This window comes from Biomphalaria glabrata, chromosome 14 (genome assembly GCF_947242115.1).
Source record: "Biomphalaria glabrata chromosome 14, xgBioGlab47.1, whole genome shotgun sequence".
In the NCBI taxonomy this organism is placed as follows: Eukaryota; Metazoa; Mollusca; class Gastropoda; family Planorbidae; genus Biomphalaria; species Biomphalaria glabrata.
Window position 1 is genome coordinate 4,025,403 of NC_074724.1, and position 14,517 is coordinate 4,039,919.

General features: G+C 32.6%; 1 protein-coding gene across 4 annotated transcripts; it reads left to right on the forward strand.

Annotated features, from left to right (window-relative positions):
• Window positions 1-3,200: 3,200 nt before the first annotated feature.
• On the forward strand, window positions 3,201-13,591 carry LOC106051700 (uncharacterized). Of its 4 annotated transcripts, none has more exons than XM_013206904.2 (5): window positions 3,201-3,366; window positions 7,460-7,484; window positions 8,412-8,515; window positions 10,001-10,158; window positions 12,374-13,591. In XM_013206904.2, the coding sequence occupies exons 1-5, from the start codon at window positions 3,358-3,360 to the stop codon at window positions 12,417-12,419; spliced, it is 342 nt and encodes a 113-aa protein (XP_013062358.2). In that variant the 5' UTR covers window positions 3,201-3,357; the 3' UTR covers window positions 12,420-13,591. The 4 variants fall into 4 exon arrangements, with proteins under 4 accessions (XP_013062358.2, XP_013062357.2, XP_055865978.1 ...); XM_013206903.2 differs by having other exon boundaries at window positions 3,202-3,366; window positions 8,409-8,515; XM_056010003.1 differs by lacking the exon at window positions 3,201-3,366 and adding an exon at window positions 3,554-3,899.
• The last annotated feature ends 926 nt before the right edge of the window (window positions 13,592-14,517 follow it).

The following is a 14,517-nucleotide window of genomic DNA, read 5'->3' on the forward strand; positions in this document are numbered from 1 at the left end:
ATATGTTGGCTGTAGGCCTACTATTGTTTACTGTTAACTATATAATAATTATTGTGCTGATTAAAACGATATTGCTACTAGTTAAAGTAAATTATGACTGCAGTATCTGTTATATATTATCTGTGATTGCATTTAATTTCTCTTGATATAAGAAGCAATTTTTCATTCTTTTCTGGTTACTCAAATGGTTCTTTGGATATGCTGATTAACACGAAATTATTGCAACTTTACTTCCTATATTATGTATTTTTTGGTGAACTCTTTTTTTTAAATGCAAATCACCAGAATATTATTTGTTACCATTTCCTTTTGAGTGTCAGCTGTCCAAGGGATAGATTATTTGAAATTTTGTCCAAAACATATCTAGTCATTTATGTTAGTCAATGACTTAAACTCAGTCAAGTCATTGGTCTTTGCTGATTGAGACAACCCATTCCATTCTCTATTAAATAGCGCTAGGGAAGGAGTATTTTGTACAAATTTGTCCTAGCATATGGAATAAGACATTGGCCTATATATCTTTGTGTCTTTCTGAGTATTTTATAAGCTTTTGGTTTTGTATTTGAAGATTATGGTTAAGGTCAAGTCATTGGTCTTTGCTGATTGAGACAACCCAATTCTTTTCTCTATTAAATAGCACTAGGGAAGGAGTATTTGTACAAATTTGTCCTAGCATATGGAATAAGACATTGGCCTTTATATCTTTGCGTCTTTCTGAGTATTTTATTAGCTTTTGGTTTTGTATTTGAAGATTATGGTTAAGGTTTTATATCAAATCGTTACTTTACTTTTTAATCTTCTTCCCTGAAATGTTTCTAAATTTAATGATTTTACTAAAGGTGTTACTCAAATAAAATGGGAATATTCTTTTGTTATCAATCTCACTGTTCTATTTTGTGTCTGTTCTAGTTTCTTAATGTTTTCTTAAATTGGGGGGCTCCAAATAGAGGATGCATGTTCTATTATTGGCCTAACCAAGCTTTAAGAACATTTTAGTTTCATGTTCTTATTTTATTTTTTTTTTTAATTTCTTTAAGTAAACTCTAATGCTTTGTTTGATTTTTTTTTAATCATTTTAGCAATATGGGGCTTCCATGATAAAATTTTAATAAGGGAAAAGTCAACTTTTTTTCTGGTTAAGATAGTACTAAGTACTGGTACTTATAATAGAAAGTAATTCTAGCCTCTCATGCAGTGAATATGGTGCTCCCATCGGTCCAACAGACTAAGAGATAGGTGAAGGTGGTGTAGTGAATACTTGGGGAATGTAACAAAACGAAAATGGAGATTCGAATGTAACAATAAAACTGCTAGGCCTTGACAATTCGTTAAAAAGATTTTTAAAAATGTTAATATCTGTACACATTTCTATAGTCAGCAAAGAGTTCCTAAAACAATTTTTGTCAAATCTAAAAGAAAAACATTGAGAATTATGAATACGTGTTCCGGAATAAAGTTTTAGCTTCTATCATACCATGAAGTGCTGAAAAGAAAAATACATAACTGCATATATGTTAGGTCTGTTTAGGACTATTGATTCTCCATACAAACAAGAGTTACCCAAAGTAACTAATAGATAAATTTCGATAGACACAATTCAAAATCAAACCATTTCACCCAACCAATGAAAGCTGCACACACACACTTAGAGTTATCTATACAGATTTATCTATAAAGTCAATTCCAGTATAAAAACTTTCAGGGATTTTAAAGATACAATAGGTTAGAGCTTGACCATCCAATTGTTAAAGAGGCATGGTAGCTGAGTGGTAAAACACTTAGCTTCTGAACTGGTGGGTGCCAGGTTGGAATCCTGGTGAAGACCGGTATTTTTTAAATTTTATTTTGGGATCTTAGGGCACCTCTGAATCCACTCTGCTCTCATTGTGTTGCCACATAACACACACCCTGGACCACAATAACAGAAAACCTTAACATCAATCTACACTACAAATTACAAGGTCTGAATGGGGAACTTAATTTTATCCAGTTGTTAAAACTTAAAAAAAAAATTAGTTGGAGAAACTTAACAAAAACAGATCACTTGACAAATACCAAACCATTGCATAGTTATCAGAAAACAAGCGATGTTAGGCCTATATCATCTAAGGAGAAGTACTCCACATTTGTAAGAAGATATCTCATTAATGTTCAAGCTATTTACAATTTTGAATGTAAAACAAAATAATTTGTTGACTAATTGGTTTGATTAATATTTGTTAGGTAAAATAAATGGTTGTTTCAACTTGATCCGAGAATCGGTGTGGGAGAAATAACGTATACAATTACCTAAGGGGACAAACCCCTAAATATTTAGCCAGTTCATCTGAATACTGAATATTCAATTTCACTTGTCGATACCAAACAAAATAATTAATTTCCATTAATTAATTGTCAATTTTTTTCCTTGTTTTAACCACCAAAGACCACCGTGAATGGATATCGTCTCAACGTGGAGGATCACTTAAAATTACATAACTGGAAATCACAATGTTGGCCTATCAATTGGATGCATCACTTTTAAGGGAAGTTGATGACCCTCTGAATTAGGCCAGTAAGTGCATTTGGGCGTCTCTTAGCTAGAGTGTAGCGGAATAAATTTCTCCCCCTAGCAAAAACAAACAAAAAAACAACAAAGTACTGCTGTCTTCCAAGCAATAATGTTCTCTCAACCCTTCTTCTATTTTGGATAATAAGACATGAGTATTGGGTAGTATACAGTAAGAATTTAGGTCTAAGACTTCTTGAACGCTTTCACCGAAAGGTATATTTTGGTTTTCTATAGTTAGATTATAATGTGTTGTTTTAATGCACCAATTGTAAGACACATTTTCTTAATAAAGATTCTTATTATTAATTTATCACGAATATACGATGGCAAGACCGCACCACAAATAATTAATGTTCTTGCAAATGCCGGTTATGGATAGCATAGTAGAGGGACTGCTTTATTTTAGTTTGACAGCTACTTTGGGTAGGGCAGTATTCCATATGAGGGACGACCGTGTATCAAGGACAATCTTATTTGGTGAGATAGAGATAATTATTATTTTTATGAATAGGTCAGTGATGTGCAGTAAAAATAGCCTTTTAAATTTTGTAAACCCGAAAACTAAACAATGGCATTTCCGAAGTTAGATCTATAATTAGAATTAGCTTTTCCCTGTACCCTATTTTGTTTTCTCAAAAGAGCTTCTATACTTAAATACTACTATAGATACACTATTATGTGACTATACAGTAAGTAACAGTAGATCTAGATATTAGACTCTAGTCAGTCTAGATTAAATCTAAGTAAGTAAGATAACTCACTGTCCAACGACAATAGTGTCACAATACATGCCCGAAGCTTATTAAATGGCACAGGTAAAAAGCTTTTATATTTTATCATTTTAATTTATTTATAATTTAATGTCTACTTTTATCAACATGAAGTCTGTTAATTAATTATTATGTTGTATTTTTTAATTGTTACAGTAAAATTATAATCTAAAAATGGGATACTATTAAATTTATATGTACATAAAATAATTACTTGGACTAAAAATGCGATTAATAAGAGTGACCAAAGACGAATTTTTGTTAGTTTGGAGCAATTTGGGCGTACAGAGTATAGGATAGATTCTAGGTCTGTAGAGTCGAAAGAGTTCAGAGTGTTTTCCAGACCTTGACCTAGATCTATATATCTATATTAATAATATAGATCTATATAAATCTAGATCTACTCGTTCGAATTTCAAATGGGTAATAAGAAGAATGGAAGCAGAAGTAAAAAAAGAAAGTTTCATGGCAATAAATTTACGCTCAGCCGTAAAATTAAAATAGATCTGCCAGAAGCTACTTCAGTTAGATCTACATCTAGCCTTCAGCCACTTCACTGTCTTCAGGCTCAGCCTCAGGTAATGACTATTGAGTGACTATTGACACTATTATTCATTCAATAAGTTAAGGCTTAGTTTGGAAGTCAAGCGCTGTCATCATCATCATCAAATTCCATTAGAGTGAGGGCTTGAGAGGCTCAAATCCTCTCTTGCAAAAGCCCTGGACAGAAACCCTACTGTCTTGCGTAGTGCATAAATGTCGCCATACAGGTCGAGAATTTTGGGTTTCCCAGACCTGTCGAGACGGAGATCAGCAAGTCTGGGGCAGTCAAACAGAATATGAGGCACGGTTTCCTCTTCTTCCCCGCAGCGGGGGCACCGTGAATCAAAATTTGGCCATAGCCACGAGAAATATGAGCCAACAGGACAGTGGCCTGTCCTGCACTGTGCTATAATAGCTTGCTCAGGCCTGGACAGCATCCACCACGGGGAAGTGCGGTCAGGGCGCCTCATGCGCTCCCAGACACCACTGGCTTTTTGGGGCTTTTCCCAGCACTCAAACCACTTTTCCATTTTTGTTTTTTGTATTATAGCCAGGGCTTGATGAAAGCTTACAGCCTCATCAGTGGGTGGAATTTGCCCTCCCTGATGGGCCAAAGTGTTGCCAGTCACACCTATGTGACTCGGTACCCACTGCATAATTACAGGGGTGCCATAGCGTTGCTTAATGTTATGTGAAGCCATGATGACAGTGTTGATATTGGGGGGCCATTGTCCTGGGCTTTGCAAAGCCTGTAGTACAGATTTTGAGTCAGTGACCACAACAATCTGTTTTGCCCTCAAATGTCCCTCGCTGAGTTGAGAGTCAATGACTTTTAAGGCTTCACAGACTGCCGCATGGTCTCTGCATCAAAACTGCAAACACTACCACATGGTCCAAAGATTTTGACTGTGTAAGAGCCAAGAAAGTCGATGTAGGCTCCATAGCCTGCTCTTCCAGAATCTATTGATGCCGACCCATCAGTGTATGCAAAAATAGCACTGGGCTTGAAGGTATTAATGGTCTCCAGAGCTAGGATTTGAAGGTCGTTAGATGAACGGCTTTGCTTAGTGGCATTAGGGTGTACTAATTTCAAGCGTATGTCTGGGGTCAAGCGCTGTAGACCACTCAGCCACCATGCCTCTTTATTATGGCTATGGAGATCTAAATCTGGAATAATCTACTATCTAGAGCTTATCTTATAAAAATATGGTAGGCCTATTTGTTTACGTAGAAACCTTACTAAACTTTTAAAAAGTTGTGTAAAACTTCGAGGATAGATCTAGATCTACACCCTTGTCCATCACATATTAAAATTCCTAGGTCAATCTATGGCTTAAAATACTTAAATTCTGCAAAGTCATGTCATTGGTTTTCCTGGCTGACTCAAGCAACCTTTTCCATGCTCTAATACTATTATTAGTAATAGTAATAAATAAAGATTATTGTTCAGTGTTTTATGTATAATTGCTACTTTACTTTTAATGAACTATCCTGAAGGGTTTCTAAATTTAGTGATTATACTTAAGGTTTTACTCTGTCTGTGTTTCTTAATGTTTTTTTTTTTTTTTTTGAGTTGAGGGGTTCCAAGAAGAGGATGCAATTTCTATTATTGACCAAACCAAAGATAGAAAATAGTAGATCTAGATTCAAGATCTATTCTAGTAAAGTAAGCTCTACAGTAGTATTTTAAGCCTTTCACCAAAAGTAAAAGAGTTACAAATAAAAGTCACCTACATGGCTCACTCCAATTAACCTGTAAACAATAAAAAAAAACTCACATAAAACAATAGCTTTACTGATCTCACCAAATTTAATCTAATTTTTTCTTCTTCTTCTTTTTTTTTTTTAGACATTTTTAAGTACAAATTGAAAGCAATGTATATTTATGAATTAATCTGAAATACTTTAATTGGGAAAAATATTGTTTTTGGGTTAGGGTTAGTAATGGAATGGAATGAAAAGATGTTTGCACCTCATCATGGGAATAAGGTGGCAAGACTGCACTACAGCGATGTTCTTGTAAATTCCAGTATGGACAGTATAGAGTTATAGTTTAACAGGGCACATATATCCCATTTATTGGGGACAAACATATATTCCAAAGGCAGTTAGCTGAAAGGTGGTTGACATAACAGAGTAGCCAAGAAACACTTTTGACAGTAATTTAACTGACATAGAGGAGAGCACCTGATATAATGCTGCTTCAGAACAAGAGAGAGCAGCTGGAAATCACTTACAAAAGCTGTGGGATACACATTTGAGACTAATTAAAATCCGCTGGCGTAGATGTCGAAAAGAGAATCCTAATTGACCAGTGGTGGACTACGGTTATGTCTGTGCTAGGTGTGGCAAAATATCAAGCTGGGACTGCTTAGCCATGTGAAATACTGCACTCCTCATTAATCTTCAGACTCATGGACAAGCCTTATTATAATAATGCATCTAGAGTATGGGTGTATTTACTCATTATTGCTGATGAAGATTTGGATTAGTCAAAGAGGTTGATTTAGTACACTTTTAGATTGATAATGTTTGATATTTAGATTTTTCACAGGGTTTAGATCAGTGGTCTTCAACCTTTTTTGACCCACTACCACCATTTCATATATTTTCTCTTTTAAAAAAACCCAACAAACAATTTCTTGGAGATTTTAAAACTCTTTTCTTGAAACATTATGACAAAAAGAGATTTAATATCTCAGTAAAGGAGACAATGATCAGCTTTGAATCACTATAGTTCAATTTCTTTTCCTGCAGTCGCATGTTCATTTCATTCATTTGTGTTAGTTGTCTGCTTTGTAAAACAAAATCTGTTTTTAACCTTCTTTTAGCAATAGCCCATTGATGAATCTGTTTCTTGAAAAAAAATTTAATTGCTTAAAGAGCTCAACAAAATGAACTAGAAAATTTCTTTCAGTGTACAATAAGAGTTTAATGTGTTGCTAATCATTTGTTTCAAAACAATGCTGGAAAACACATAGAGCTGTGTTTTATATACAGTTTTTATGATGAGATTCAAAGATTCAAGTTTGGGCTAAGAATTTTAGCTACAAGATGCTGCGCCTGTGAATCACTCAGTGAACTTTAGACTTTACTTTTTGTTGCACAGATAAGATTTTAAGAAAAAAAAAAGCTTCTAACAACATGAAAGTATTGTAAATAACCAAGTAATAACAAAGAACTATAAATCAAAGTTGATTTATCCATTTATTAACAAATTTTGTCATTTGAAGTTTTTTATAAGTTTCTTCACATCTCTGGCCATTTATCAATTAGTCTTTTGAAATAGTCACCTATTGATAATACTTTCAGAACCTCAATAAGGTCTTGCATCACTGTGAAAATGACTTCTTGTAAAGCTGGAATTATCAATTTTTTTTTAACATCATGAGACTTATTTTCTTTACACTAAGCTCTGCAATTTTATATTTAATAAATACATTTTAAAAACTTGCATGGATGATCCTTTGCTTCAGCCAGATCATTCATATATTTTCATCTGAAAAAAAAATTAATTTTAAAATTGGTTGATTAGAAATATGTTTTATATTTATAAAGTGTTTTAACCCCTTTGAAACTGTTCTTTTTTTTTCAGGATGCAAGCAAAAAAAATATATTTGGTAAGTAAAGTAAGAATGATAGTAGCTAATAGAGAAGTAGCTCTAGCTTAAATAATATGACTTACTAATTTAGGTCCTCACAAGCTGGTTGGTGCATAGGCAGGCAAGCTGTCTCCACAGATATCAGTGTTAAGAGCCTCTTTCCAAGTGTTGTCCACTGCCCTTAGGTCTTCTGTATAGATCTATTTATTTTCAAAAATGTATCTTTCATTCTTTTAAACCTAAATAAAACTTAATTAACTCATCATCATAGATTAAGGAGGGAATTTATTCAGGAAAGACAAAAATTGAAAAAAAAAAACTGTACTTCAGGAAAATGTTTGGATAACCTTCATCATAATAATATATTATATATTTACTGTAATGTCGGGCAAGTAATCTCTTCTTCTATTAAAATTGACTTGCATCCTTTTCTTAAATTTCTTTTGAAATATCATGGAGTTTCAACATTTTGGCTCAAATTCACTTTACACTTTTATATTAAATACTTTTTTTTTTTCAAATTGAAAATGTTTGTGTCTCTCTGAGCTTTTTATTATCCTTTATCTTTTTACAAAACTTTTATTTTCGTGGCAAAAGGGAAAAACTTGAAAGGAACATTAGCTAAGTTTGACATAGATAGAAATACAATCCACTAGATTAGTAATACACAAACAAAGGCCGCCAGTCTGTGGGTAATGTCTGGCTAGTATATATATATATATATATATATATATATATATATATATATATATATATATATATATATATATATATAGGATGTAAGAACTTTTCTTTTTTTTATTCTTGTCTATTTGATACTTAGTAATTGAATCCCTATTAAAAACCAATTTACTCACTCAAAATGAAGTTTGAAATGGATGCATTTGATACATACCGAATGGAGAACAATTTGAAGATGTTGACCAACTTTTTTTTCCCCAGAAGCTCAAATAGGCTTGCCTTATTTGGAAACAAAAGTCTTGCTGCCATTAGAGTCTGAACCCAAAATAGTAAATGTCCCTTTGGAACAAGATCTAACAGTGTTGGATGTAAGTTTTTTTTTTACTCTTATCTATAGATTTCATTTATTTTGCTCACATAATGAAATATTACATTATCATATTATATATATATATTTATATATATATATTACTAGTCATTAAAGTATTTTTTATTTATGAGTAAAAAACACTGAATTAACTATTCATTGTTTCAAAACAAAAATCAGTAAAAACATAAATCAAATGATTGATTAATTAGTAGTGATTAATTAATTTTATTTGATAAAGAAAAGATATTATTAATTGAAAACTCCACATTAAGCTGTAAATATCAATGTTTCCAACAAAAATGTGAACAGTTTGGACCAAAGCCAATACAGGTTGTCATTGCATGAGACTTGAAACACTGCAGGTGGAAACAACACATCAGCAGTACCTTCTCTGTCGACTGTCATGTATTTAATCCCCAGTTCTGCGCTCAGAAGTTGTAGCAGCTAATGAATCAGATTTAATTGGGACATAGTTTGCATAAATAAATATAGGCTTATTATTATGTAAAATTGACCATTTTGATATTTAATTATTTTTTTTTTATTAACATTTACAATATTATATTTAAATATTATTAAAATTTCTTAGGTCTACAACTAGATTCGTATTTATAAGGTTCACACAGACTGGGTAAATCAGCTAGCTGAATAGTTAACATGTAAAAAAAAAGAGTTTTATTGTAAATAAAAACCTGATTCTTTCTCTTGATTATATCTCTGCTTTTATTGATTTACTGCATTCTAGTTTAGACCAAATCACAGACCTATCAAAAATATATAAATGTTGTATAAAACTTGATCTGACTAGTTGAGTTTAAATCTTAAAAAAATATTTCCTCCTTCAGTTTTTAAATGAATAGAAATACAAATTATAGGATATGGTTCATTGCCTTCAAGTATACTAGATTTATGGCCTCCTTTGAGTCTCTTTTTAAAGCTTTTGAAAATTTGTATAGAAATACAGTATATATTATAGATTTTGTAACTTCAATTTTAGAAATTTAAATAGAAAAATTACGTTTGACATATGTATTTACACTTGCAGATAGCCCATTGAAATGCTTTTCCTCATACAGTATTTATTAATCAGCTATTGTAGGCTCTTCTACTATAATTAAATGAAATAGAAGCTTGATTTAGTTTCTATTTTGTAAATTAGATAATATTTAATTCACTGTTTTGTAAAGCACTACTTTATCCATAAAATGCTTCCATTGTAATGCGTCTCAGCCTCTGATAACGTCCAACTCCTAACTTTCATGGAGAGAGGAAAACTACTGTAGTATTGAGAGCATTGCTAATGCCCAGTTTGTCATCTGTTCAAAGCCCTGGTCTATCAGACGAACCATAGTCATTTCATAACTGAAGGAGGCCAATAATGCTGTCAATGTTTTGCAATGATTTTTCTGACAGCAGCATGACCAAAAATACTAAAAGTTTTCTAAAGACTTGTTCAACTCTAAACAATTAATTTTTGATTTAGGTGAAATCACTTATAGAAGGAGTTACACAAAAAGACTTAACTGAATATCAGCACATGATAGCTGTGAATATCATGGATGTGACTTGCCTGCAAAAAGAACAGAAAATAGCCACATATTTTGCAAAGCTGGAAGATGGTTACATCACATTTTTAAAACAGTGAGTACCTACTAGATCTATGGTAAAGTAAAAGTATCCCTTTTGTTGGATCTTGTGATCTATGAGGGCAGATGATGTAAAGGTCATCTTTTTCTGTCAGTCTGTGGCTTAAGGTTAACAAGGGTGTCATGTGGCCAACACTGTCTTTTCTTTTCCTAACCAAAGTCAGGTACCTATAAGAGCTGAATTCCATAAAAATTTCAAAATTAAAATCCCAGTCTTCACTGGGATTCAAACCTGAGTCCCCTCAGTAAGCTATGTGCTTCACTACAGCCACTTCACCTCTAGAAGAAAAGGACTTGAACTGTTAGCTTTAGCACTACTAGCCAGAATGCTCTGACTTAGCTGTGTAGCATAGCTTTCTATAGAATATTAAGGTCTTTTCTTTTTAAGTATGATCAAACCATGTTTCTAAGTTGACATTGCTTAAGTTTATAGTTATTGTAACTGAAATCTTCAAAAGTAACATGTCATGTGAGTCATGTGTTTCTAGTTAATATCTCCTTATTTTATTTCTGTTATTATGTGATAATAACATTAGTGATGATTACTATGATTGTATGGTGACCGGTCACTTCATCTCCAATAAATTTTTTTTTCATTGTTTAATTCTGCTGTTAAGGCTTTGACTTTAAGCCCTCAATTCGTCAAATATATAAATATGATTTTATAGAATGCTTTTTGATATTTTTTGACATGTTACTAATGCATTTATAGTGTTTCCTCTTCCACTTTGCATTCTTGATGAGAAATCTTAGAAGCGCTATAGCTAATTACACACCCAGATTTACAAGATTTATAGAAGCGCTATAGCTATTGGATGTGAGGGATGTAATATTATAATGATCAAAGGCCAAGTTTTGGTGGAAGTAGTGGAAATCTTTTGAGAGATTAGTGCGAAGTGCAATTAGAATAATTATGACTGTGCTGCTGATAACTTATCATCAAAGACCAAGGTGTGGTGGAAGTACGACCATGTTTCACCTTATTTTATTTTTCAATCGCTCTCTCTTGAAATTTGGTGCGTCATTTTTAACCTTGAAATAAGTTGTTTTTTTTCTAATAAAGGCTGACTTCACCCATATCTGGATAAAACTGTTTTACATTACCTCGTTACATGTTAAATTTTTATAGTTTTTAATGGCATTTAATTTTAATTTTATTGTTATCTAATGTGTTACACTTTTTGTCATCTAAATAAAAAATGAATATATTAAATATTGCTTATTTCATGATTTTTACAATTACTATTTGTTAGATAAAATGATCAGATGATGAAAATAACAGGGAATGAAATGACAGGGTGATAAAATGACAAGGGGATGAAATGACCAGGGGATGAAGTGACCGGGGATGAAATGACCGGGACCTGATTGTATAGAGTGTCTTCATTGCTCTTTGGTCCTTTCTCTTTTGTGGATGGAGTTTGAGATCCATGGAAGTTGGGGGGGAGGGGGAATTTATTTGCTCAGTAATTTAAAGTTTCAAACTCAAGCTGTTTGGGAGGTGATGTTTAGCCATGTTCAATAGTTAATAATTGGTTTTATTGTATACAAAGTAACAGAATGCAACACAATTTCTTTTTTTTTACAAATTTGTATTGACCTAAAAACAAGTATGTCTGCTTGACATATACATATATTAATGGTAGAAGAAACAAAGTTTTTTTTAAAGACAACTTGTCATTAGAGCCCTGAGACAGAGGCTGTAAAATGACCATCGCAGTTGTCAACTTATCATGGTCAACCAAGCATGCTGTAACTGACCAGGCTACATGATGTATGCTCAGATACGAATCCGAAATGTGTGGCAGAGTTTTTGAGTTATGTGTATAACTGAAAATTGGAAAGGTCTTGAAAGTATGTTTAAAAAAACAAGCAGTGGGGACTTGGAAAGATAGATGTAATGAAGGAGCAGAATTCAGTAACAGTCTAGAAAAGTCTTTTGGAAGACTGTAAAATAAAATAAGGCTAGCAATTGATGTCATTGGTTATTAATCTTTGGTCATCAGTCTTTTGTTATTTATGTGTGACTTTAAAAGTTTGATGGTGCACCAAACAATATGTCTTAAACTATCAATATTTGAACAACTTTTGATGTCATGTGGTAATCTAAGTGATATTTTGGATTAATTTAAATGTATAGAAGTGTTATATTATATAACAAATAAATGGTACAATCTAAAATAACTTTTATTTTTGTCTTTATTGCTTAGGACTATTGAGATTCCAGTCAGACCACAGATGGAAGTAGGAACTTAACAGATCTGATCATTGTTGTTGTGTTGATATGATGCTTTGCTATTTATGAACAAATGTCAAGTTGGTATTTTGTCATGTATATACTTTGACAAACGTTTTTATTATTTTATAATTTAAGAAATGGTTCTTTTTTAACATTATTTCAATGAAATCTCATAACTTGCCATCTATATCATCTGTCCTTTATCTTCCTCATGGAACATGCTAGTCTTATAATTGCTTATTAAAATATTAATTCTTTCCTGCCCTCTCTTCATCTAGATCAGTGTTTCCCAAACTATGTTTCGCGTAACCCATGTGTTCCGTGAGGTCTCAATATGTGTTCCACGAGCTGCTGAAATAATTAAGCAGTAGGCCACCTGAGAATAAACCTCTCTAAAAAAATAAGCAATGTGTTCCGCTAAATACTCAGAATGAGAGACGTGTTCCGTTAAAGAAAAGTTTGGGAAACACTGATCTAGATCACTGGGTCACCCTTTTTATCTTTACAAGAAAGAATGTTAAAGAGTTTTGAATAAAATGGAAGTTGCTGCATGACTTGCTCTCTTGTTTTAGTCTTTCAGTTCTAAATGTATAAGAGTTGTAGCAATGGAAGCAACTAATAATAAAGAAACTATAATTGATTCTGATTTAGGGGCTCAGCAAAACTTATTCTAATGAATATTTTCAAAACATGTTATCATGTGGCCAACAGTGTCTCTACTTTTCCCAACTTAAGTCAGGTACCTATTAGAGTTGGATGGACACAGGGAGGCTTTAAGAATTCTGAAATCATAATCATAATTTTTTTAGCTGTATGGCAGGTAATCACCAAGTTAATTCTGAAATCATAATCATAATTTTTTTAGCTGTATGGCAGGTAATCACCAAGTTTTCAATGTTTAAAAATCATCAGATACTCTTGGCAAGAAAGATATTTTGAAAACAACCTAACCCAAATGAAGTATAAACACTTTACTTTATACGTCTTAAGACTCTTGTCTTCAAAGAACCTTTATACAAAGTCTTGCTCAATAACAACTTCACATTTATAATCCCTGATGATGTTATCAAGTGCAGCGTCTAATTAACTTTATATTTAAACATTTTAAGATATAAATGTTTCCTTCACTTTTTGGCTCTGATAGGCTTCTTGAATCAATATATCTGATTTTTTTTTTTTTAAACTATTGGATCAGAGAAACAAAATGAGAATTTTCAATTTTTTTCCTATTCCTTTTAATAGTATTTGTGAACAACTTTTCCCCAACTAACATCAGGCACCCATGGACTCAGATGCCCCCTTAAGATCACAAAATAAAAAATCCCAGGATTCCAATCTAAGACCCCTTGGTTTGGAAGTCAAGCGCGTTATCACTCTGTCACCATGCCTTAACATTTAATAGTGTTTTCAATGTTTTTGTTTTGTAATACGTATTTTTCATGCAATACATGATCAATGTGCTATTTGCCTAATCTCATATGTATACCTGTGGGGGGGAGGCGCAACTGGGAAAAGGTTTTTGTGCTGCCTTTAGCAGGAAAAAGTAATTGATTAAACTTCTATGTACTATCTGTTTAAAGCTTTGTGGTTCACAGAATTTCAAAACTAATTACAAATACATGAAGCAGCACAGAGACTAGTATTGAGTTTTGTCTGTTTATTCCAATATTTTTTATTTTTTGGTCTTGTCAGCATTTGTAATAGTGTGTTATTGAGTGATCTTACACTGAGTTGTCATAGTTTTTTATTTTTTTATTTACAATGATTTCTCAACTTTTGTGTGACTATGATATTATCTCTTGTTGAAAAGTTATGCAACAGATCCTATTACTTTGTTATTATCCCTTGTAATGTGCCTCTTTCATGTGCCTGCATCATTCTTGGTGTACTTTGGTTCAATCTGATTTCCAGACATATTGGGGGGGGGGGGGGAGCTGGGAGACGGAATTGGAGCTGGACGCTCTGTAAACATAATTCAAGCTTGAGTGAAATTAAAAATGAACTATTTCCTGCTTTGATTGCCTTTGTATTTCAATATTGCTAAACTAGAAATCTTGTATGATTTTTAAAGGCAGTCAAACTATTTGTATTTCTTTAAGACTTAAGCAATAACAT

Coding starts and splice junctions, on each gene's coding strand:
- LOC106051700 (XM_056010002.1), top strand. CDS start 3,741: ATGGGTAATAAGAAGAATGGAAGCAGAAGTAAAAAAAGAAAGTTTCAT. Junction 8,516..10,000: donor AAGATCTAACAGTGTTGGAT/GTAAGTTTTTTT, acceptor TTTTTGATTTAG/GTGAAATCACTTATAGAAGG. Junction 10,159..12,373: donor TACATCACATTTTTAAAACA/GTGAGTACCTAC, acceptor TTTATTGCTTAG/GACTATTGAGATTCCAGTCA.